At 44.0% G+C, this 23,669-nt stretch overlaps 2 protein-coding genes across 9 annotated transcripts; both read right to left on the reverse strand.

The window, feature by feature from the left end:
* Positions 1-2,231: 2,231 nt before the first annotated feature.
* Positions 2,232-6,043, reverse strand: LOC137426783 (protein NATD1). 2 transcript variants are annotated; one of them, XM_068115661.2, is made up of 3 exons: positions 5,728-6,043; positions 2,939-3,057; positions 2,232-2,836 (listed from the first exon to the last, which is right to left on the reverse strand). In XM_068115661.2, exons 1-3 carry the CDS (start codon positions 5,993-5,995, stop codon positions 2,705-2,707), a joined length of 519 nt encoding a protein of 172 aa, XP_067971762.1. In that variant the 5' UTR covers positions 5,996-6,043; the 3' UTR covers positions 2,232-2,704. The 2 variants fall into 2 exon arrangements, with proteins under 2 accessions (XP_067971762.1, XP_067971764.1); XM_068115663.2 differs by having other exon boundaries at positions 5,839-6,034.
* A 2,122-nt stretch (positions 6,044-8,165) lies between these two features.
* On the reverse strand, positions 8,166-21,555 carry TSEN54 (tRNA splicing endonuclease subunit 54). Of its 7 annotated transcripts, none has more exons than XM_078779021.1 (12): positions 21,510-21,555; positions 18,072-18,126; positions 15,531-15,695; positions 14,171-14,234; positions 13,929-14,012; positions 13,387-13,485; positions 13,192-13,244; positions 12,912-13,019; positions 11,964-12,805; positions 11,787-11,847; positions 11,411-11,521; positions 8,166-11,246 (listed from the first exon to the last, which is right to left on the reverse strand). In XM_078779021.1, exons 2-12 carry the CDS (start codon positions 18,113-18,115, stop codon positions 11,084-11,086), a joined length of 1,794 nt encoding a protein of 597 aa, XP_078635147.1. In that variant the 5' UTR covers positions 18,116-18,126; positions 21,510-21,555; the 3' UTR covers positions 8,166-11,083. The 7 variants fall into 7 exon arrangements, with proteins under 7 accessions (XP_078635147.1, XP_067971756.2, XP_067971755.2 ...); XM_068115655.2 differs by having other exon boundaries at positions 21,461-21,519; XM_068115654.2 differs by having other exon boundaries at positions 21,450-21,519.
* Between the last annotated feature and the right edge of the window lie 2,114 nt (positions 21,556-23,669).

Consider the following 23,669-nt stretch of genomic DNA (forward strand, 5'->3'; position numbering starts at 1 on the left):
GGTGCCGATGGGAGCGTGCGTGAGGTGGCCATTGTGCGCCCGAGATTCCCAGAACCAGCATGCATTGCGTTGATGTACCACTTTATGGACCGCTGTTCTGCGGCCAAGTACCACTTGATGGACCCCAGGTTCGGGGGCAGGGCACCTCTGTTGGAAACCGGCCATAGTGGCCAGGGAATCTTGCTTGCGGACCTCGGTAAGGTGGCACCTATGCCAAACAGGTGGACCACCCTTAGTTGGCCCCTGAGGCCCTAAATAAAAATGGACACAAGTTGTGCTTTTTATTATGTCCAAATAGGCCGCATGAAGCCAGAAGACGTCGGGAAGAACATCGGCCCAGCAGAGAAAGAGAAGACCACCACCAGTTGTTTTGTTGTGTTTATTATGAACCATGGTGACCGCACCGGATGGTGCTTTTGGGTGCTTTGTGGTGTTTGGGTGCTTTTGGGTGCTTTGGTGGTATTGGTACTGGTGCATCGATGCAATGCGTGCTGTCTCCTCCCTCCCAACAGGAATTTCTTTCTCTTGTTCCCTAAAAAAAAAGGAAAAAAAAAACACAGGTCCTGGGTTGCGTTGTAAATAAGAAATCACGTCATTGTAAATAATGCTCCCCACCGTAAATGTATAGTTTGAGAATAATTCCGTAATTCGGTTAGCTGTGGGCTTGAGTCTGTTAGACAGGATGCAATGCAATAGGGGGACATACTTATTTGTGTTTTAAAATTGTCACACTCAGGGTCAGGTTAATTGTAGAGGGAATTACACCTACGTGCCACACTAAGTTTAAGTTTAATAGGCCCGAGGACGGACCTGAAGAAAGGGGGGTGCAGTGTAACGATTTTGAGAAGTGTGTAACGAATTTGAGAAGTGTGTAACGAATTTGAGAAGTGTAACGGTTTTTGAGAAGTGTAACAATTTTGGAGGAAGTGTAATGAATGTGAAAACGTTACAATGGAAACGTTACAATGTGAACGTTACAAACGTACTGTACCACCCTGTAATGTAAATAATGGTCGCAGTCAGCGTCCTAGTTAATTGCATGAAATATACACGCAGGTCACGATATATCTTTTAAATAGTGTATTTCCTTATTCCATGTAGGCTAAGTATGTGTTTTCCCACTAGATTGACTTTGCATTGTATCAAACAAAATAAGCGTAGGCCCTTCCAATTTCCCCAAAACCTCCCTTCCAATTGCCTTCCGCATTTTGGCTGGTTTTCTTCAAACCACCATTGGCCACGAGGTAAGGTTGGGGAAGAAAGGCATGTCTCCACCTCGTCATAAGAAGCAAGGAGTGAACCAGCCCTAACAGCCAATCAACACCGCGGTGAGTGACCCGGTAGGCGTGCCCTCGGAGTCGGCGGCTTGATTTCGCTCGAGGTGATAAAAGCGACTGCAAGGGACTGCTTTAGCAGATGAGAGATGACTGGAGATGAGAGATGACTGGGGATGACTGGAGATGACCCTGAAAGAGGAGCAACGAGGCTGCACCAAAGAGAGGCGGTGAGATGCGAAACGCTCCAAGCCAAAGAGGAGAGGTACTCGGCAAGGAGACCAGCTTTGGAGAGACGCGCTGAAAGGAGGGAGACGGCCCCGCCCCAAGAAGGGGAGCAGGTGTGCCGAACCAGCGCGGGACGTCTACCGCGGTGGATACACGACGGAGGGTTTCCCGCCAAAACCGGGAGGGATTGCGAACTGCGCGCTCCCGACCAAGCGATCGATCTCAAGCCTACCTGCCTGCAATTATCCCCTGTGTAAGTGTGAACGTCCTGTCCTGTTCGTTTGTCTTGGGGCTAAGTGAAAATGAATAGTGTAAGTTAACCATTCGCTGTGTTACTGCTTCTTCCATCCATTGCTGTGTGTGTATAATAAATCTGTTCTTCCTCCGTATTCTTCTTCTTCTTTTTCCTTCTCTTTCGGTCGCTTTAGAGATTTCCCGATTGAATATCTGTGGGGCGATCTGGTCAACGTCGGGTGGAATCGGGTTTTAATCGGGGAGTAACTGTTCGGACGCGGTTAAATACACCACCGCTCGGTCAATATAACATCTAAAAGCCGCGTCTGTAACAATATATATATATATATATAGACATATATATATATAGTCAATATATATAGACTATATACATATGTGTGTATGGCAGATAGAGCGCCACCGTTGATGGTAGCTGCTATTACAAATCTCTTCCTTTATCTTCATAATGTAATGGAATTTTAAAAAAGGGGGAAAAAAAGTGTGACGACATGTATTTGATTTTTTTTGGTGCAATCTACAAAGCCGGCTAGGCCAAGAATGGCCCGCTCGTACAGTACATGTGATTAGGCGTTCCAGTCCGCAAGCAAGCAAACATTGCACATTTCGTTGGCTCTGCAATTCATTCATGGTGTTTCAACTTGCATAGATTTCCCGCCTTTGAGATGGAGCTTCATTGTGAGAAGTTCCAAGCATTTCAAATAAGTACATTTCCTAACTACTAGTGAGCGATGATAAAACTTTGCAGACGATCATGGTATGAAAATTACATTTGTTACAAAGTTGTCGGCAGTGTAGCTATCACATTCCCATCGCACCTTAGTTTGCTAACTTGAATCAACGTGAATAGCCTCAGTTAATCGACGGTGACCCCATTGTCTCTGCCATCGTGTTGGTGAAATGAAACGGTCGAGATCCATTGGATATCTGAAGACAGTTTGGAATGTGGATTAAAACCAGGAGTGATAATCTTGTAGCTTCTCCATGTATTGAGGAAGTGGGTGAGCCTTGATATATTTCTGGATGTACGAGCAGGTCACTTTAGCTTTGAGGTCTTCCTCCACCATAAAGTCCAAGGCTGCCTGGACCCACAAAGAGACAAGAAGTATGGAAGCATGTGATACATAGACAACACTTAAGATTTTTTTAAAATGAAAATTAATATATTGGTTGAGCATTTGTACCATGGTGAGATGTTTTGCTAATCCCTGGTTACGGAAGCTTTTCGGAACCTCTGTGTGATGCAGGTTGATGGTTCGTTCTCCAATGTGGTCATAGAGCAGCACTGCCGGATCACTGGACCCTGATAAGACATTTCAAACAAGGGTGAACGTTATGGGCACAGAAAAAGAAATTAATCCACATTACTGATGTGTTGAACTTTAAGTGTTTCATCTATAAAAGCATAACTATATCTATTCTATTTCTATGTACAATCTAACACTCTCCTCCAGTCTGTCCGTCAGTCCGTCCTTCAGGGACAGGCTTCAAAATCAAATCTCCACCATTTTGTTTGCTCCAAATAGTTCTGAGGCCTCATCAGCCTCTTTTGTAAGGATTACACTTTCTGATTGTCACAGCTTTATCTAAGCTCTAATTTGATATCTCATTTCATGTTTCATAGTCGCTAAGATGCTTTAAGACTCTGTTGCAAAGAACGGGAAGAAAGTTGGATGAAACTTAACGTCTTTAGACAAAAATGCATTTTAAATGAAATCATGGCCTGTATTACGAAGTCCATTCAGACTCCCCCACAACATCTCGACTCTAATTCACTATCTAATTTCATTTTTTGTAATCGCAAAGATGATTTAATCCTTGGCTGCAGCAAGGGGTGAGAAAATCGGACGGATCTCGGCGTTTTATTGGCAAAAATACTGTTATGTTTTTGGGGTATGGATGAAATACCCAATGAAATTAAGAATGTGTCGATTAGCATGCTCCAGGTGTCGCGAAGAAGCACACACCTCGATGTAAATTAAGTTAGGCCGACTGTCCGGGTAAGAGCGTTTGTGTCTCCACACGGAGGAGTGGAGTTGTGTTGTTTAGCTCAGGATTATGGGTAATAATTCCCCTGTGTGTAAAGGCCTCTTGTAATTTTGCCCTTCATTTTTATATTCATCAAAAAGCCATGCCACGAATGCTCCATTCACCCACAACACCGGCAGGGCTAACAAAAACCCCACAGCTGCTCGATAGGACTAAACCCCACCCCTCCTACAACTGACGTCACGTGAACCTTCTCGATGAAGGACTTGGCGCAACAAAACTAGGTGTAAAAGGAAACCACGCCCCGAGCTTTGTGAGTGGTTGAGGAATGATGGGGTGATTGAATTGCGCTCGGCAATTGGTGATGTGATGTCAGGCAGGTTGGACAGGAGAGGAAAAGCACGAAGATTCCACCTGAATCGCTCTCTCTTTGTTCTGGTTTTGGTCTGGGTGGTCTCTCTTGCCTGGTCGCTTGCTCTTCGTCTCTTCTTGCCTGGTCGCCGACAAACGAAGACGCGATCGTGCTGCGCTCCGTGCGGTGTTCGGCTAAGAGATGGTCTGAGCTCGGTGCAGCCGAACGTGAAGGACCCATTGAGGGCATGAACAGGGAAGAGCTCTTGCCTGTTTGCCTCGCACCAGCGGCTGGCTGTGGACGCAACTCCGCACCAACGCGTGTTTTCCCGCGGTCACACGGGACCTGTGAACCTCACCAAACCCTCGTTCAGACCGAAGCTAAGTGGCTACACGATATCCGACATATATTTTTACTTTCGTTTTCCCTTGTCTGTTTTACAAATCTGCGTGTGGAGGGATCCTCATTTAGGAATTTTAGTTGACTTTACTTTTCCTTGTTCCCTGGCACGATTCTAAGAAACCAATTATTTCTGCATTTTACTTTTGCATGGCCTCGGGTTCTCCCCTGCGTGCGCCAAAGAGATAATCCCGCCAGGTTCGGCTTGTACGCCTCGGAGTTAAAAGCTCGTTCAGTTATTCGTCACCCTGAGGTCTTCACCACAGGGCTGACACGACAATACATTCGAATAGCCGTTTTGAATGTATTTTGTCAGACGCATGAGGGTCGAATTGAGTGGTGGGAATTGAGTGTGAAAAACATTTACTGTGTTTACTTAACATTTACAGATCACAAAGACAGCCTTCTTTCACCTGATAAACATCGCCCGTCTCCGTCCATCCTCTCCTCCACGGCTGCAGAAACCCTCATCCACGCCTTCATCACCTCCCGTCTGGACTACTGCAACAGCCTCCTCTTTGGTTCACCCTCAATAATCACCAATAAACTCCAATACATTCAGACCTCCGCTGCCCGTCTACTCACCCATTCCCGGACCCGTGACCACATCACCCCCGTCCTTTACAAGCTTCACTGGCTCCCCATCCCCCAGAGAATCCAGTACAAAATCCTCCTCTTGACCTACAAAGCCCTCCATAACCTGGCCCCATCCTACCTGTATGACCTCCTCTCCAGACACACTCCCACCCGCAACCTCCGCTCTGCTGGTACCAACCTCCTGATCCCCCCCATCCGGACCAAATTCAGATCCTCAGGGGACAGGGCCTTCTCCATCGCTGCTCCCACCCTCTGGAACTCACTACCTCACACCATCAGAGACTCCTCCTCACTCACCACATTCAAAACATCACTCAAGACCCACCTGTTCAACACTGCATTCAACATTTAACCCACAGCATTTAACCCCTGACTATCTCTTCTCCTTCCTTTTGCTTTGATTATTTACCTATTGATTTTTGTCTTTTTGCACTTGTTTTTTGTACTCTGTCAAAGCGTCTTTGGGCTTCCTGAAAAGCGCTATATAAAATAAATGTATTATTATTATTATTACTTTGAAAAGTTACTTTTTACTTTGTGTTGACGAGGTGAGTGAGTGTTCAAAAAGGTAAACTGTTCAACCTGTTGGAAGTATGCGCTCTACCTAGTATCGTTCGAGTTCTCCGTTTTGTTTACCTTCCAGACGGATGAAGAACCGACCATTTTGACGATCGTGGTGAACGTCGGGCAACGATGTAACATGGTGTGCACGGTCCACCGGTTGGACGTTTGGTCCACCTGCCTCACCTCTTCGTTCGCACTCCATCGTCGTTTTTAGCGGGGTCACGATCTCCTGCTTGTGCTGAAACGGCCCAGAACTGTGATGGACAATATGGCCGACGAGCCGTTTGGGGACAAGACCCACAAACCGGCGACACAAGTTCCATGAACTCAGGCTGAACATATTTCCACGATATAAACACCTTCAACCAATCACTGGAGTCGACCTTCGGATTTCTCACGAACGGGAAAAAACGAACAGATTGTTTATTAAAATGTCCTGGGAAAAAAAAGAGAGAAGAGAATATTTATCATAAATGGAAACGAGCTTGCTATTAAAAATTAATATATCAAGTTACACCGTTCGGTTTACACCAGTCTTATACACCGCCCGAACGAGCTACATAGTTTGGAATTCTCCGCTTATAATAAATATCGCTGCAATGACAACCTGGATGGCAGAAAAACATAGAGGTCACGTCATCGTCCGTCACCCTTTGAGCAATCTAACGAAGGTTCAAATCTCGATCCTGTAACAAAATGTCACTGTGGTGTTTTGCGTGCAGGGCTGATAGAGGCAGCCATTCATTATGATCGTGCGCGTCCTCCATCGGAATCGAATGACGTGAAGCTGGAGGACATGTGTCGACGACAGCGACGCACATTTTACCATGATAAGCAAAAGATACATTCAAGTACGGAACATGCACACATCAGCGATTTTGGCCTAAATAATGCAGAAATTCGGGCGGTCAGGAGTTCCCCCTCCCCTTCCCACGCCTCCTGCCCCCAAGCCCTCTCCCTCCCACACATCTCCCTGCACTCAAATGTTATGGTTGTGTGCTTCCCCTTCTCTCCCCATCTTGTCTTCCGCTCCCTCTTTTTGTATATTTTGTTTGTCTGGTTGATTTGTTTGTGAAATAAATGTTAGCTCTTTCACGAGCCTCGATTCTGTAAACAAAAAAAATAAAAAATAAAAATTAAGACCTCAAGAATGAGGTGAAAGGATCCTGGAAGCTGAAGAACACCGAAATTGTACCAGAGATAATTGGAGGAACGGGAATGATGAAGAAGAATCTTACAGATATCTTAAAAACCATTCCTGGAAACATTACCACAAGTAAACTATAGTTGGAGGATGTACGGGGCTCAGGGACGCGACAGCATCCACCTCCACCTGATTGGTCATATCACTCAATGGTGAAGAATCACTTAAAACATTCCACTAGCTGGATCCGGATCCTCACCAAAATCGAATCGATTCTTCCTCGTCACACACACATCTGCACCAAGTTTCGTCCGAATCCGTCCACAACGTTTTGAGATATTTTGTTCACAAACGGAAACAAACAGACAGGGATGAAAACCTAACCTCCATCCACCTTTGGTGTCAGATGTAAAGAGCACTTGGAACAAAATTCTGAGAACAACAACTTCACAACTTATCCCATGAATCGCGATTCTTATCCCATGAATCGCGATTCTTCACCGAATCGGACGGCGGTGGATACTTCGAGTCCTGGGAGGACTCCGTTCCACCTTCTAAACCCCAAATTATGGAGATAATAACCACCGAAACACACAAACTTCACAAGAACAGTCACATCACTCATCCATACAGACTTTAACTAATCGTCGGCATCCAAACTTTTCAATGCCGTCACGTCTTCCAAATTGTAAATACTTTTTGTAACGAAAAAAAATTCATAGAATCCGGATATAAAATGGTTGGAAGGTTCGTCTCGTTTCCAGACCTTGTTGTGTGCAGCAATTAATCCAGGTCTGTGTTTACCTATATTTACTTGTATTGTTATAACATCGCTCCCGAAACAGTTTCCAACGTATCGACATATCCAAGGTTTAATCCCTTCTATTATTTGGCCATGCAAACACACAAAGCACAAAAAGTCAACCAATCACGAACGTGGGTGTTTAGTATTATTTGTTTATTTTAACTGTCGCGTAGCTAAGCTCCGCCTCCGATGGATTGACGTGCCGGAGCACCACTCCAGTGCGTTCCGGATGGACGAGGCTGTACCCCTGGTTTATGAGCACTGGTCGTCGGTGGATGTTAAAGATCCTACTGTGTCTTTTGCAAAGAGTAGGCGAGCTATTGCCGACACCCCTGAATAAATTACAAATCCCTGCTCTGACCGATTGCTGGGAAGGCGACGACAAACCACCCAGAATAGCCGAACTCTGCCCTCCCACGGTCCCAGTATAACTCCTGCCAAAAGACTGGTTCAGCATCGCAGACTGGTGATGGTGATTACACAACAGGCCAGCTGGCTTGAAATACATCGATCAAGAAGCACATGCAGTACTTACAAAGATTTAATAGACTTTGGATCAACTGTGGTTTAGACCTTTATTGCTTCAAACATGTCCAATCTTGCAAGATGTCGGGAAACAAGCAGAGCGGAGTCCCTAAACTACTTGTAACAGTGGACCACCAGGTGGACAACAGATCAAACCCTCTACATGACCAATTTAATGATGGACAATTTAATGATGGAATGATGGACCAAACCCTCTACACGACCAATTTAATGATGGACCAATTTAATGAATGAGAGAAGATATGCTGTCCCCAGGCAAAGCCGAACCGATCTTTGCTTCGGATTTCAGCGGAAAGAAAACTCAAACGCGAATCTGCCGCTGCGATAGCTTCCCCGTTTATTCAGGACTCTGGGAGCGAGAAACCCTGAGGAACCATAATCGCAATTTGAAGGCCACTTAACGAGGTTTGGCGCCAATTCCCAACGGCCATGGATTTACTCACGCTGTGGTTATAATTCCAATTGTGAACGACCTACCAGGCGAACACACCGATGATGATAAACAGGTTTAAAAAATAATCATTTAATGGTGAGAACCGGAAAGAGGGAGAAAGCACGTTTCACAATAAATGCATAGATCTACAAATTCCACCGCGTCCACGATAACTCCATCGGCTTAAGGTGGTTACCTTACTCAGTCACAAGGCAGATAGCTCAGACTGAGATAAAGACGAGACAGAGAGATGGAACCTTTTTCCCTGCACGATGGCTTGCGAGAGGTCTGTGAATCCTTGCGAGAGGTCTGTGAATCCTTGCGAGAGGTCTGTGAATCCTTGCGAGAGGTCCGTGAATCCTTGAGAGAGGTCCGTGAATCCTTGAGAGAGGTCCGTGAATCCTTGAGAGAGGTCCGTGAATCCTTGTGTGGCGGGAACGAGAGGGAGAGAGTCGGATGCTTCTCGATGCACCCATGTCCGGCTCCTTCAGAGGGCTTCATTAACCCTCTCATCCAAGCTCTGTTCATCTCTTGACTCCTCGACCTGCGGTTTGTAGAACTCAACAAACTCCCTTGTCTATCCCTTCAACTAACGGTTATGGTGAACATTTATCAAAGAGATACACGACATGGCCAAAAGTATGCGGACACCCATTCTAATTAGTACATTCAGATGTTTCAGCCACACCTATTGCTGACAGGTATATATAATCAAGCACACAGCATTGCAATCTCCAAGGACAAACATTGGCAGTAGAATGGGCCGTACTGAAGAGCTCAGTGACTTTCAAGATGGCACCGTCATAGGATGCCACCTTTCCAACAAGTCAGTTCGTCAAATTTCTGCCCTGCTAGAGCTGCCCCGGTCAACTGTAAGTGCTGTTATTGTGAAGTGGAAACGTCTGGGAGCAACAACAGTTCAGCTGCGAGGTGGTAGGCCACACAAGCTCACAGAATGAGTGCTGAAGCACGTAGCGCGTATAAAATCGTCTGTCCTTGGTTGCAACACTCACGACCGAGTTCCAAACTGCCTCTGGAAGCAACGTCAGCACAACAAATGTTCGTTGGGAGCTTCATGAAATGGGTTTCCATGGCCGAGCAGCCACACACAAGGCTAAGATCACCATGCGCAATGCCAAGCTTCGGCTGGAGTGTTGTAAAGCTCGCCGCCATTGGACTCTGGAGCAGTGGAAACATGCTCTCTGGAGTGATGAATCACATTTCACCATCTGGCAGTCTGACGGACGAATCTGGGCTTGGCGGATGCCAGGAGAACGCCACCTGCCCGAATGCAGAGTGCCAACTGTAAAGTTTGGTGGAGGAGGAATCATGGTCTGGGGCTGTTTTTCATGGTTCGGGCTACGCCCCTTAGTTCCACTGAAGGGAAATCTTAATGCTACAGCATACAATGACATTCTAGACTATTGTGTGTTTCCAACTTTGTGGCAACAGTTTGGAGAAGGCCCTTTCCTGTTTCAGCATGACAATGTCCCCGTGCATAAAGCGAAGTCCATACAGAAATGGTTTGTCGAGATCGGTGTGGAAGAACTTGTCTGGCCTGCCCAGAGCCCTGACCTCAACCCCATCAAACACATTTGGGGTGAATTGGAATGCCGACTGCGAGCCAGAACTAATCACCCAACATCAGTGCCCGACCTCTCTAATGCTCTTGTGGCTGAATGGAAGAAACTCCCCGCAGCAACGCTCCAACATCAAGTGGAAAGCCTTCCCAGAAGAGTGAAGGATGTTATAGCAGCAAAGGGGGGGATCAACTCCATATGAATGCCCATGATTTTGGAATGAGATGTTCGACGAGCACATACGGGGGTGATGTTCAGGTGTCCACATACTTTTGGCCATGTAGTGTAACTGTTCTATAATACTCCCGTTACCCTCCTATCAGGTCCCGCAAAAGAAACCTTTTCTGAAACTTCTCACCTGTGGTTTGGACCTTCATTGGCTGAAATGTGGCCAATCTTGCAATAACTCAGGAAATAAGCAGAGTGGAGTCTTTGAACTACTTGAATGGAAGTTTGGCTGACAAATAAATCCTAACACCTATAGTGTGCTCACCCGTGAGCTTTCTGTAGGATACCGACTGCTATCTCGAGTCTGTTCAATCCCACCCTCCCTCCAGGGGTGCACCCCCATCCTTACTTGCAATTTCTATTTATTTTATCCCCCACCCCCTCCCCCCCAAACAATTACATTCAGTGGGCAAGATACAGCACAAACAGGCATCAGTGAGCTTCGATGAATAAGATCAGTGAGCAATAAAACAACAAAAGGTGAGCGTTCTTGTAGTGAGTGCTTTGATTTATGAACAAAAGAGTGAGAAAACAAAGAAACTGGTAACGTCAAATTCGTGAAATCACATTTGGAAAGCCCTTATTTAAGCCATCGATAAAGAGTGGCAGGCAAGTGAGGAGCCACAGGAGATAACATTGTAAAAACGATATCGCGGAAAAGTTCAAACCACAGCCTTGCACAAGTCAAAGGCCTATTTGCTTGCTGGGATGTTGACATCCAATGGAAGCTTGAAATCCTGGAAAGAAAAAAATGAAATATCCGCGCCATCCACAGCGGCAAAGAGGAGCTGGGAGCCGGCGCACTTCTCACTGAGCCTTTTTATGTCGCACAGTGTGGGCATAGGGGAGGAAAACCTGTCAGGAAACGGTGGGCACAGGATGGCGCAAGAGAGGGTTACAGAGCAGCGGCTCACTACAACGTGCGAAACACAAATCTGTTGTGGAACAGAGAAATTCGAGCAACGACACAACTGCCAAGAATAAAAAGGAAGAAATGAGATGAAATTTCCTTGACTCACCGGCAAACGCACACACGAGCATACGGCGTCCTCGGCTGGCTTTTGCGAAACTCTCCTGTGGAACTCATATAAATGTCAAAAGTAATGTCTGCGTGGTTGTTTTCCTCCAACCTGTGACCCCAAACAGATGTACGACAACATGGTATGGCCTTTTACGATACATTCAAATGCAATCGACCTTCTATGTAATTCAGCCATGAGAAAATGATCACGTAAACCGCACGTGAATGAACATAACTCACGGAGTCTCTTAACTTCATGGTTTTTACGATCATCAAAAAAATTGTACAGAAGATTAGTTGCCTGACATTCTCCATTTTTACATGTTGCCGTAAAAATGCACTATTACTGGATCCCCAGTGTCTACTTCACTCACGTGATTGCTTCATCCCCTAGGCTTATGGATTGCACCACGGTAATCTTCTTCAACAACTCCGCTTTTGAAAAAGGTACACAGTAACAAAACACCAGTGAGTAAAAGCTTATCTCTTAAACAAATAAATATTGGACATAAGAAGCCTACCTGCATCATCAAATGGTGTTTTTTCCTCACCTGTGCTTCGACCCGCTTCAGGTCTGCTCAGCGGCTGCACCTCATGCCCATGCCACGGGTCAAGTTCTCTCTGCTTTGGCTCATTTGCCACCATCCGACGAGCATGCAGAGTCTTGTACTGCGCCCAGGAAGTGCACTTACGGACCTCCTCATCATTGTTCACGTTGCGGTTTGGTGGCCCGTAGTCCATGGTATCCTCGTGCCACGGCTGCCTTCGCTTTGTGTCCAATTTGGAGATCCAGCGGCTCTGGTCAGATTCTCGGACAGCAGAGATATTGGGAGGCAGCACTGAGGCGTCGAGTTTTGGCAGGAAAGTCTGGCGATGATGGCGCCCCAAGTTTGGAAAAGCTATCTTGTCAAAGTTCCACTGACAAGGACTCTGGTTGCGACATTTGTTGCCACCCCCTTTTCCAACGTCAGGTCTTTGACGAGGTGGTGCTCGTGTACCCTCAAGAACGGAAACTGGGTCACAAAGTGTGACAAAACCTCGACCTTGACGGGGGCTTTGAGAAAACATTTTGGATAATGGAAGATCAGAAGTGATGAGGTCAGAGGTCGGTGGACTCACACAAGTGCTTTGAGGGGCAGTATGAAGTGTAGCACCAAAATCATTTGAATTTCCAGGGATTTTCAGGGGTCCAGCAGCAGATGGCAGGATGAAAGGAATGGGTGGAAGAGTGTCTCCCGAATTGGTTGTACCATCCAATGTGGAATTGGTGTCAGCTGCTTTGGAGTCTTCCTGACGAACATCTCCTGACGAACAATCAAAGCAGCAGTCAGCTGCTTTGGAGTCTTCCTGACGAACATCTGTCGGTACGCTTGACCACGCTGAAAAGCTATCGCTGGAAAAACATGCAGGAATGGAAGCAATGAATGTAAACCACGTTTGTCCGACACAAATTTCCAGCATATCCGTGTCAACACAGGTATTTATGCTTTGCTTCTCACCTTTTTATACCATTGCTTCTATTCGTACTGTGTTCGTGTTTGCTTTTGTTAACCTCACCACGTCCCGCCCCCCGCCCGCTGCGCCGCTTGGATGACGTTAACCCATGCCTGGAAACACAGAATTCCGTACGTGCCCCACCTCTCAAAGCGTAGCATTTCAAATTAAGCACCAACCACCATCACCCACTGCACTCGATTTATTGAACACGGATTTTAAAACTTGGTGACACAACCAAAGGTGAAGTACTATTTGTGTCACAGACGTCATATGGTGACTTACGCTGGGTCAAAGCGCAACACCACATAGCTCAATCTCTTCAGGTGAGCGTACACCTGAAACGAGACTCTTGAATAAAGGGCACAATAATGGAAATGGTTACTCAAGAGTGGAAATATAAAGAGAAAAATAAATAGATTTTTAAAAAGTTATTGTTTTTGCGGAAATTGCTCAATGAGGATGCATTGCGAGACTCACATGGTAGTCCTCCAGAGACAAGGAACCGGTGCCGATCAACATTTCGTATCCATCTTGTATCGACAGTGGCAGACCTCGGACAATTATCTCCAGGGAGGCCTGACGCAAGATCATTTTAAAGGAGATTATCTCAAAATGAGCACGATTCCACTGTTAGCACCAAACACAAAATGTCTTCCCAGAAGAACAGGAGCGAACTCGTTTCACAATAAGGCTGTCTACCCCACCACCTGAGCAATCCACCTGTGCACAATCCACCGGAAGGCGATGCCAAAAGCATGAATGATGGTTTAATGTCTCCCCTTGCTGAGCTTTCCGATGAGTGGTGTTACTTTGCGCCCACACAGTAAAACTGTAGCCTCGGAAATACTTTGGAAAGCCCTATGTTTCGGCACAAGGAACAACTACTCGGAACGCAAAGACCATTCCAAAATGCTATTTTTTTTTTTAATGTAAAGCAACCTTGTCATCATAGCTGTGCAGAGCAATGTATTGTGCCTTGAGCCATGTGGTAGAGATTATAATGATCGAGACATACTCACACATTCCAGGAGGTAAAGGGCTTCTTCTGGGAACAAGTAATTGACACCATTTTCCGTATGTCCCATTGTGTGCCAAAACTTTCCCTGCAGTACACGAGTGCATGGCCATTGTGGTGCAAGGTAAGGGTGCTCAGCCATGGCCAATTTGTTTTACCCCAAAACTAAACAACCCATTTACAAAGTGTACAAGTAAGGGATGTCTCCCAAAATGAGCACAGAGGTAAGGAATGGATTTCACTCACAGGATTGGATTTCAATTCCACTTTTCCAAGCTTGCTGTTCCACTCCGCTTGCACCAAGTTTCCTCTGGAAACACAATGCATGTTACTACTACTGTTACTACTACTACTACCACTACTACTACTACCACACTACCACCATCCCAATTATTCCAAACTTCTTGTGGGGTTGGCCAGGGAACATTTTTGGACCAAGTTTTTCACAAAACAGATGGCCAGGCCTAACGCTTAATTGAAGGTGGCAAGAGTTTTTAATTTGTTCAGGGTGTTGGCGATAACTCGCGTACTCTGGACCCTTCAAGAAAGATTAGATTTAAATTTCATTTTGAAAGATACCGTGAGAACTTTAAGATCCACCACCGGCCGAGGCTGGCAGAGGAGTCCTCCTGCGTAACGTCTTTCCGAGGGACACACTGATGCATCGATCTGCCTGTGAAACCCCAGGATGACAGTTTATAGCTGGATCGAGATTTAAACCTAGGCCAACCAGCATGCCTCTAAGCTATCCTGTGAGTCTAATGCTCGTGATTATGATACAACAGGAGCGCATTTAAAGCACTGTTTAAAATATAAACATCGCGATTGGGAAACACACATTTAATGCGCTATTAAAAGATTAACTCGACACCTCTTATCCATGTCACCCTACCCACAATCATATCAGAATGGGGTGATTCGTCACACTGTCACAGATTACTTAACCCCAATGTGGAGCCATTCAAAATTACGAAACGCGTTTTTTTTTTAGTAAATAAATTAACGTAACGCTCGATTATGTTATGTAACATAACGCTTGATTACCGTGCGTTCTGATGGGCTTGATTAAACCTTACTATAATTTGACATATGATTATATTTTCCAGGGTCCCTCATCATCAACACTCAACCCAAACAAAACCAATGGAAATATGACGCAACAAACCCAGGCAGTGTATAATCAGCAGAGGCCTACAGGCCTATTGCGTTAGGCCAACCAGAAAACCAAGATGGCGGCCATATAATTTTGTTTTAGTGCTATGGTGGGTGGAGACAGATGTGGGTGTAGTCCAGCAGTTGTCTGACCAATGGGTGCACATTTCAAAAATCGACCCCAGAACAAGAAGAAGAAGAAAAAGAAGAAGAACAACAACAACAGCAACGCAAAGCTCTTGTAGGCGGTAAAAGTCAACAACTGTTATTGAAGTGACATCTCAGGTAAAAACCTAACCTGAAAGTTCTGTACAATAACTCTTGCTTACAGTGTTAGCTCTGCCAGAATTCAGAGGAAATGTATAGAAACAAATGAAAGAACTAAGGACATCAATTACATATGGAATATAAATTATTAGGAATCAAGGTAAGTGCGGATCCTGAGATCACCTACAGACGTTCCACACGCTCCTCAGCAAGTAGATCCCACAGCTCTTTGCGGCAGAAAGAAAGACGATCGGCTTGCGTCTTGGTGCCATCTGGGAGGAAGTCCTTCTGTCCATAGGAATATGGAGGTAACCGCTGGCACCGATGCCTTGCTGCTAGCAAGTCTTCCGTGCTGAAACATGGAATGACACACATTGGTCACATGGAAATATAGAACCGAATGACAAACTAGTCATGTATGGGTAAAATTTCATTGATTTTAGACTCAGCTTGTAAGTAATACTCGAGCATTGCAAACGACACGCGTGAGGTACTTTGGCAGGAATAAACACAAATTGGGTTCATTTACGTATTATGCAGGCACAGTGAGTGGAAGGAAGGCCAAATGAGAAAACTTCAAAAGGTTAACATAAGAAAACACAGGACAGTAGGAATGACAAATAAATAAAACTAGAACAGCACCTGGTAGAGAACATACCTCCGCCAGGCTGAACAGTTTACGTTTTGTATCCCACTGACAGGCCAGATCTGGATCCAGACCTCCAAAATGTAATTGGTTGTTCTTGTCGCCTAACAAACTCATCCACCAGGTTTTGTCGTAACCAGTCCAGAATATTTTTGAGATATCGTGCTATATATCATTTTTGGCCCAATCTTTCAATGGTGAAGAATAAGAAAAAATGCTCGTATCCAGATCTGGATTTTCACCAAAATCGAATCAATCCGTCCTTGTCACACGCCCAACCTGCCCACCAAGTTTCATCTGAATCCGTCTGTAACTTTTTAGGATATCCTGCTCACAAACAGACAACAGTGGTGAAAACATAAAAAGAAAAAGCACAACATTCATTCGTACTAATGATGCATCTAGGTATGACGGATTGGTCTTCGTGGGGGACTTGCGTACTTTTTACCTCCGCCACCAAAGGTGGATGGAGGTTATGTTTTCACCCATGTCTGTCTGTCTGTTTGTCCGTTTGTAAACAAAATATCTCAAAAAGTTGTGGACGGATTCGGACGAAATTTGGCAGAGATGTTGCGTATGTGACAAGGACGAAATGATTAGATTTTGGTGAAGATTCGGATCCGGCTACTATAATTTTTTAAGTGATTCTTCACCATTGGGAGATAGGGCCAAAAACGATACATATAGTCAGGTTCACTATGTTAACAAATATAATTTCGTTCAAAATTTTGGTAGATTAGCAAAACTATACATTTTTGGAATATTCAGAGCATGAGGAATCCAAAAATTAATGTTTACATTTGCGTAGACACCTTTGCGAAAATGACACTCAGGACAGTGATGAAGATAGTCAGGTTCACTATGTTAACAAATATAATTTCTTTCAAAAATTTGGGATTAGCAAACCTGTACATTTTTGGAATCTTCAGAGCATGGAGAATCTGAAAATCAATGTTGGCATTTGCACAGACACCTGCAAATTTTGGATTTTGAAAATGGCCGCCATAAAATACATATTTTGCGCGATCTCGGCTTCTAGTCAACCTAGAAACTTAATTAAATATGCTAATCCTATGTTTTCTGGGTCAAGGAATCCAATAAAGGCCTCAAAATAGTGCTCAGGATTATAGAAAAGCAACAAACAAAGGTAATTGAAAACCATTGTCTTTATATTTGTGATATAACTGTATTACATAATACATGATATTGCAAGTCCTTTGAAGTTATAGGTTGTTATAGGAAGTTATAGGTAGTATCAAATTGAACTATAAGTCCTATACACAGGATCTACGAGGTCTATACCGTTCAGGAATATGCTTTTACAGATCTTCATCACTGTCCTGAGTGTCATTTTCGCAAAGGTGTCTACGCAAATGTAAACATTAATTTTTGGATTCCTCATGCTCTGAATATTCCAAAAATGTAGAGTTTTGCTAATCTACCAAATTTTTGAACAAAAAAACATAGTGAACCTGACTAATAGCAGGATATCTCAAAAAGTTACGGATGGATTTGGACAAAACCTGTTGGACAGGTTGTGTATGGGACATGGAACAATCGATTGAATTTTGGTGAAGATCCGGATCTGGATCCAGCTAGTAGCATTTTCAAAGTGATTCTTCACCATTGAGTGATATGGCCAGGCAGGTGGTGGTACTCTCTACTGAATGCCGTTCTAATTAAAACCAGTTTAACAAAGGCCAACACGAAAGAAACAGGACAAGATTAATGGACAATAATCTCATATGTACAGAATGAAATGTAAAAAAGACCGACAGCACCATAGTAAATCGTTCAGTTCAAAGTTTAAAAGATCTATTCACTGCATCTTCAGTTCAAAGGTTCATATTTGGGATTTTTAAGGTTCACAGTGAAAGGTGACTTTGCATTTGTCATCCCCCTTAACTCGGGCGTTTCTCGTGACGTGCCACGAGTGCAGTCAAAACAGTCGTCATGCAGTGTCTATGACTCTATGTATCACGTAACTACAATTTTGCAATATCCCCGGACGATCAAGGTACGTACTTTATATTCACAAATGTTTGGGTGCACAGTATCCAAAAGGCGACGGACTCAATGTACCTGAGGCATGGTGACGTATGGACCTCAAATCCCTCAGTGTCCATTCTACCTTCTCCTAAATTTTCCAAAAAGAGAAGAATGAACAAAGATCATAAAACAAGCATCTGGACACGTTACACTCACCATTTTCACAACTAGGTTTTTAAAAGCCGGCAGTGTATATTTAGCCGGTACCAGTCAAATTCCCCTTAGTAGTTTTCGCCATGAGTAATTTCATTGGATAATGCAGTGACAGCACTCCCAAAACCAGCGACTGTTTCACAAATATAACGGGAAGCTTATTTAACTGCACAACGCCAACCCGATTCCACCAGTACAATGCCAACTTATTTAACCGGTAGAGGGCAGCCCCTATTCCACCGGTATCACTACTCGGGCTAATACACCAAACCTATCTGCCATAGTTTCCAATGATTGCTCCGGTACTGGTAACAACGTCCACTGTGGATTAATACAAGGAACTTCGACGCAGGACAAGACCAATAGGCCCATAAAGCATGTGCAATCATATGGCAAACGATGAATCAATAAATTCCACATTCCTGTCATCTTCAGTCGAACGTCAGGCATTGACAGCATGTTTGTGAAGGACTTGTTCAAAAACGTACCCAGTCTGAATGTTGCGATATCCAATCAATGGCGAAACTGCAAATGGGGAATCCGCTAATGTCACGGATGGAAACCCTTACATCATTTCCTCATTCTGCTTTGAACTCAACATCTCTATATTTTCATTCCAAACAGCATAATTCATCATTCCAATAACAAATTAATACCATGGTATTAATATATCAAAATATGTTAAATCACGATTGTATTGAGATATTATCAAACCAGCGAACCGTCGTCATCTGTTCACTTCCGGATTCGGGAGCAAGGTCCGTGTCGATCCATTTCAAAATCATAATTGTATTGAGGAATTTCTGAAACCTCCTACCTACCTTACGACACCCGTTGGGACCCCAAAATGTTCCAGAGAAGGTGATTCTATTTCCTTTTATTAAATTATGCAACTTTAATGGTTACTAAATACTGTCCCCCTGTCATGTGACCAAATCCTCAGCTCTGAATGGTGGACGTTTGTGGGGACAAAACTGGCTACGCCGTAAACAAAACACCACTTTTGATTTATAATTTATCCCCCTACGAATACAACCTAAAACCCTGTTTGCTTTACCTATAGCTGCCTGACATTGTCCTGCCTGCTTACCTCCGTATCTATTACCACCCCAAGATCCTTGTCCTGTGTGAAACACTTCAAAATTGCCCCTTGCATTATGTGATCTCTACTTTCATTATTCCTACCCATTCCCATCACCTTACACTTGTTTGTAGTAAACTGCATGTGTGAATCTTTTTACCAATCTATTAAAGTATCTAAACTTTCCTGAATCTTATTACCCCTCTTTACTGTCGACGTTACCTATGAGCTTAGTGCCATCTGCAAATTTGAAAAGTCGATTCTTAACCAAATCAATGATGTCAATTATGAATATCTCACTCTAGCTAACAACCTTCTATGTGGCACCTTATCAAATTCCATTTGAAAGTGTAGATATTCTCTATGAACTGCAATTCCTCCATCCACGCAATCCGAAACCGTCTCATCGAACTGTAATGAATTCTTCAAACATCACCTCCATTTAATAAATCCATGTTGACTGCATTTAATTAGTTTTGGTTCCCTTTCTGTGTTTTTTTTTTTTGTATACATAGTCGAGGCTCGTGGAAGAGCTAGTGCACTGAACGAATCAAAATACAACAGACAGAAACAGGATGCAAATATAACAATAGAGAGAGGGGGAAACACCAACAGCAGCGATGAAGGCCGAGACAGAGGCAGACTTGGACAAACAATGGGTGCGGGGAGGAATAGGGGCGAGAGAGGATGCACAGGACAGAAAGACGGCCACGTCATACACCCAAACTGTCCACCAAGTTTAGTCTGAATTTGGGCACAACGTTTTGAAATTTCCTGCTCAGAGACAAACAAACAAGAAAGACATCATGCAGAGCACGATATTTGAAAAATCCCTTCACCAAATTTGACCTTAAAAATAATTGGTAGTTGAATTATATGAAGACCAAATATCCAAATCCTGTTCAAATTTCAAGTCATTTGCATTGGATAAAAATTGAGGATTAGAGAAATTTGGCCTGTGTTGATCTTTTGGTGAAATGTTGACGTCAAAATATTTGGTGGTTGAATTCAGTTACCTGATATGCAAATTCTGTTCAAATTTCAAATCAATCGGATGCAAATTGAGGATTAAAGAAATTTTGGCCAGTGTTGATCTTTTGGTGAAATGTTGACGTCAAAATATTTGGTGGTTGAATTCAGTGACCAGATATGCAAATCCTGTTCAAATTTCAAATCAATCGGATGAAAAGTGACAATGTTAGAAAACCTGCCTATGTCGACCTTTTGGCCTATGTTGACCTTTTGGCCTATGTTGACGTCACAAATTGTTGGTGGTTGAATCAATTGACCCGATATGAAAATACTCTTCAAATCCCAAATCAATTGGATGAAAATTGAGTATTTTATAAATTTGAAAAAAGTGGTTGACCTTTGGCCTATGTTGACTTTATGACCTATGTTGATCCAAAAAATAGTTGGTGGTTGAATTCAGTTAGCCGATATGAAAATCCTATTAAAATTTCAAGTCAATCAGATGAAAATTGAGGATTTTTAAAATCCGAAATTGTTATTGACCTATGGCCTATGTTGACGTCACAAGTTGTTGGTGGTTGAATTAATTGACCCGAAATGAAAATCCTGTTCAAATCCCAAGTCAATCGGATGAAAATTGAGGATTTTAGAACTTTGACAAAGTTGTTGACCTTTTGACCTCAGAATCAATAGGCTTCTTCCTCATGACCAATTCCATTTGGTGAAGTTTCAGGAAGATCGATGTTAAATTGTCACCTGTAGGCGAGTGACCAACAGACAGACATGGGTGAAAACAACGTCCCTCCACCTTCGGTAGCGGAGGTAATACGTATGCTGGAGCCTGGAGGCCATTCTGTCCATCGGGCATGCGCAATAGTTGCCAACCTATGGCTTTATGTCCGTGCTCCATCCTTTTTAAATACTGATCGTTAAGCAAGGAAGCAGCACGGACCATTTAAAAAATCTTTGGGATGAGACGAATGGAACACTCTAACCATTACACCACCTAGGCTTGTAATACCTGAGTGGTAACATTGTGTGAAGCCGTGAAGGTAAATCGTGAAGGTAAATCGTGATGGATAAATAAAAGTAAAACAGCATCTAATTTGTTAAAATAAACAACAATGCACAGTAGGAATTCCAAGCGACATGTTCAGAGTAAAAACAGCATTTACATTAAACAAAGAAATTTAGGAAACGCTCACATAAAGCATACTTCCTATATGCACGAAAGTAATGTACAGTGTCAGTTAGTCTGGTCTCACCGGTAAACTCATTACAAAATGGCAGGTGTCACTTCCGGTTTACTCTACTTCCTGATTGGTTTACTTGACATTTCAATTCAACGGTGTCATCATTTAACGGCACATTTAGCAAGATGTGTTTATTCGAAAAGCGTGTTAAAATTTCATCGCATAACCAGGGACGCCAAACATGATGATAGATAATGTCGAACGTACAAGCAAACTCTGCGTATACTATACACCGCAAGGTTCCTTTGGCCGTGCCGATTCTTCTTCCCCATTGGGTGAGGATGTGATCATGCCGCTGATTCAATGCCCTCTGCTGATTAGGGCCGGAACGGAAGTGCAAATTGTTCATGGTGCCGGCGATAGCTCGCCTACTCTGCGCGGAAGGATACCGTGGGATCGATCTTTCACACCCACTAACAAATTCCGGCAGACGTGCTGCCCAGTTCAAGGTGCATACAAGGAACTGCACACACATTGATGAATCACTTCTCTCTCTGATCCCGATCCAGCCAAGAAAAAAAAACTCGGTGACCTTGGCTTTAAAAATTGCTCTTCTCGAAGTGGAGTATGTATTCACAGCTGACAATCTATTCATTACTCACCTGCTCACTGCGACTGTACAAATACGAAGATTCCAAAACCAAGCCCTCAGGTACGATTACAAGTCCTGCATTAGAGAAAGAATGAGGCAGCCACAAAGTGACGTCAACATTCCAAGCACATTTATTTCTAAATAGCCAAGGTACCCGGCGTTGCTAGGCAACGCAAGGTTCCTCCTCGCCTCCCCCTCCCCTCCCTCATCCCACCCCTTCCACCCTCCGGATTTCCAGCACCCTTCTTTCCGGACTAACGGGAATAGTAAGAGGAAAGAGTGGAATAGAGAAAGAGATGAGAGAGAGAAAGGGGACAAGGAGAGAGACAGGACGAGGAGGACTCAGTTGGGGTCTAGATGGGGGGAGAGGGGAGAGACAGGAGGGGTAGGGCGTGGGAGGTAAAGGGAGGGGGGGACAGACAGACGGGGGAGGGGGAAAACAAGGATGGTGGGGGAGGAAACAAGGATGGTGGGGGAGGAAACAAGGATGGTGGGGGAGGAAACAAGGATGGTGGGGGAGGAAACAAGGATGGTGGGGGAGGAAACAAGGATGGTGGGGGAGGAAACAAGGATGCTTCTAGTGCAAATGACCGAAAACGTTCGGCAGATCTGACATGCCAATCCCCACCTATTTAATAATTTGGAATAGACTCAACCTGGATCCGTCATTATAGAGGGGATTTGAAAAACAGATGGTTCATATTTTCAGGTTTCCTACAAGTATCACAGGTCCCAGTTGAACGATATCCTATCCTATGGAGGTATGTATCAAGATGACAGAGCAGAACGAGGAATGACAGCCTTTCCTAAATAAATAAATATGTTTAGTAATAAGAATCGGTAATTTCCTTAAATTTTCAGATTTCATTCCAGATTTCAACAGTTATTTCATTCACCAGCTCCGATCCTCAAATCAAAAGACAGATTACGATTATATACTTTCATTAGTCCATGAGAGGCCGTCGTGGAAAATTGCATATGATGCATGAAATCGTTCGAAGCTCCTAATTTGAAAACTATAGCACCTACAAAAGTGATGTATACAGTGATCTGTAGGTATGAAACATTCGATGACGTGTAAAGAAAGTGAAAAAAACAAAACAAAATTAAGCACTTAATTGTGCAGTAAACCATTGCAGGCTGTCCAAGGCAAGGCGTTTTTGAGCAGGCCAAAACAAAGCACCCATCTATATAATAATACCCGAAGATGTCGAGGGCCTTCCATCCTAATGGAGCTAATGGCTTTTTCCACAACTGTCCCCACACCCTGCTGATCCCCCAGTTTTACACGGGATGTCGTTCCATGGTGCAAACCACTCTTCGATTTTCCCAATCGCCCTCAGTCATCACTATAAACACCAACTTTGCTTCTCCTGAGGGAGGGAGTGCGACTGTGCTCACATAACCCACGCTGGGCCGGCTGTTCGCATCATGCAGTCTTCACGCCCGGTTATTGTGCTGAGCACCAGCGTACAACGTCATAGCAAACTTTACTTCTTCATGGGGATGGTGTCCGATCTTCTCTTCTATATAATAATACGCTAAGGCTTTTCTGTTGTGGTATTTTACCGTCAATTGTT

Source organism: Myxine glutinosa, chromosome 5 (genome assembly GCF_964187855.1).
Source record: "Myxine glutinosa chromosome 5, kmMyxGlut1.1, whole genome shotgun sequence".
Lineage (NCBI taxonomy): Eukaryota > Metazoa > Chordata > Myxini > Myxiniformes > Myxinidae > Myxine > Myxine glutinosa.

Excerpts from the sequence above, each read along its gene's own strand:
- LOC137426783 (XM_068115661.2), bottom strand. The coding sequence starts at position 5,995 with ATGTTCAGCCTGAGTTCATGGAACTTGTGTCGCCGGTTTGTGGGTCTT. Across the intron at positions 3,058-5,727 it reads GTTCTTCATCCGTCTGGAAG|GGTCCAGTGATCCGGCAGTG; the intron begins GTAAACAAAACG and ends ATGTCTTATCAG. Across the intron at positions 2,837-2,938 it reads TAGCAAAACATCTCACCATG|GCAGCCTTGGACTTTATGGT; the intron begins GTACAAATGCTC and ends TTGTGGGTCCAG.
- TSEN54 (XM_068115657.2), bottom strand. The coding sequence starts at position 21,199 with ATGGTCCGTGCTGCTTCCTTGCTTAACGATCAGTATTTAAAAAGGATG. Across the intron at positions 14,013-14,170 it reads TGGAATTGAAATCCAATCCT|GGAAAGTTTTGGCACACAAT; the intron begins GTGAGTGAAATC and ends CGTGTACTGCAG. Across the intron at positions 11,247-11,410 it reads GCTCGTGTGTGCGTTTGCCG|GTTTTCCTCCCCTATGCCCA; the intron begins GTGAGTCAAGGA and ends GTTTCCTGACAG.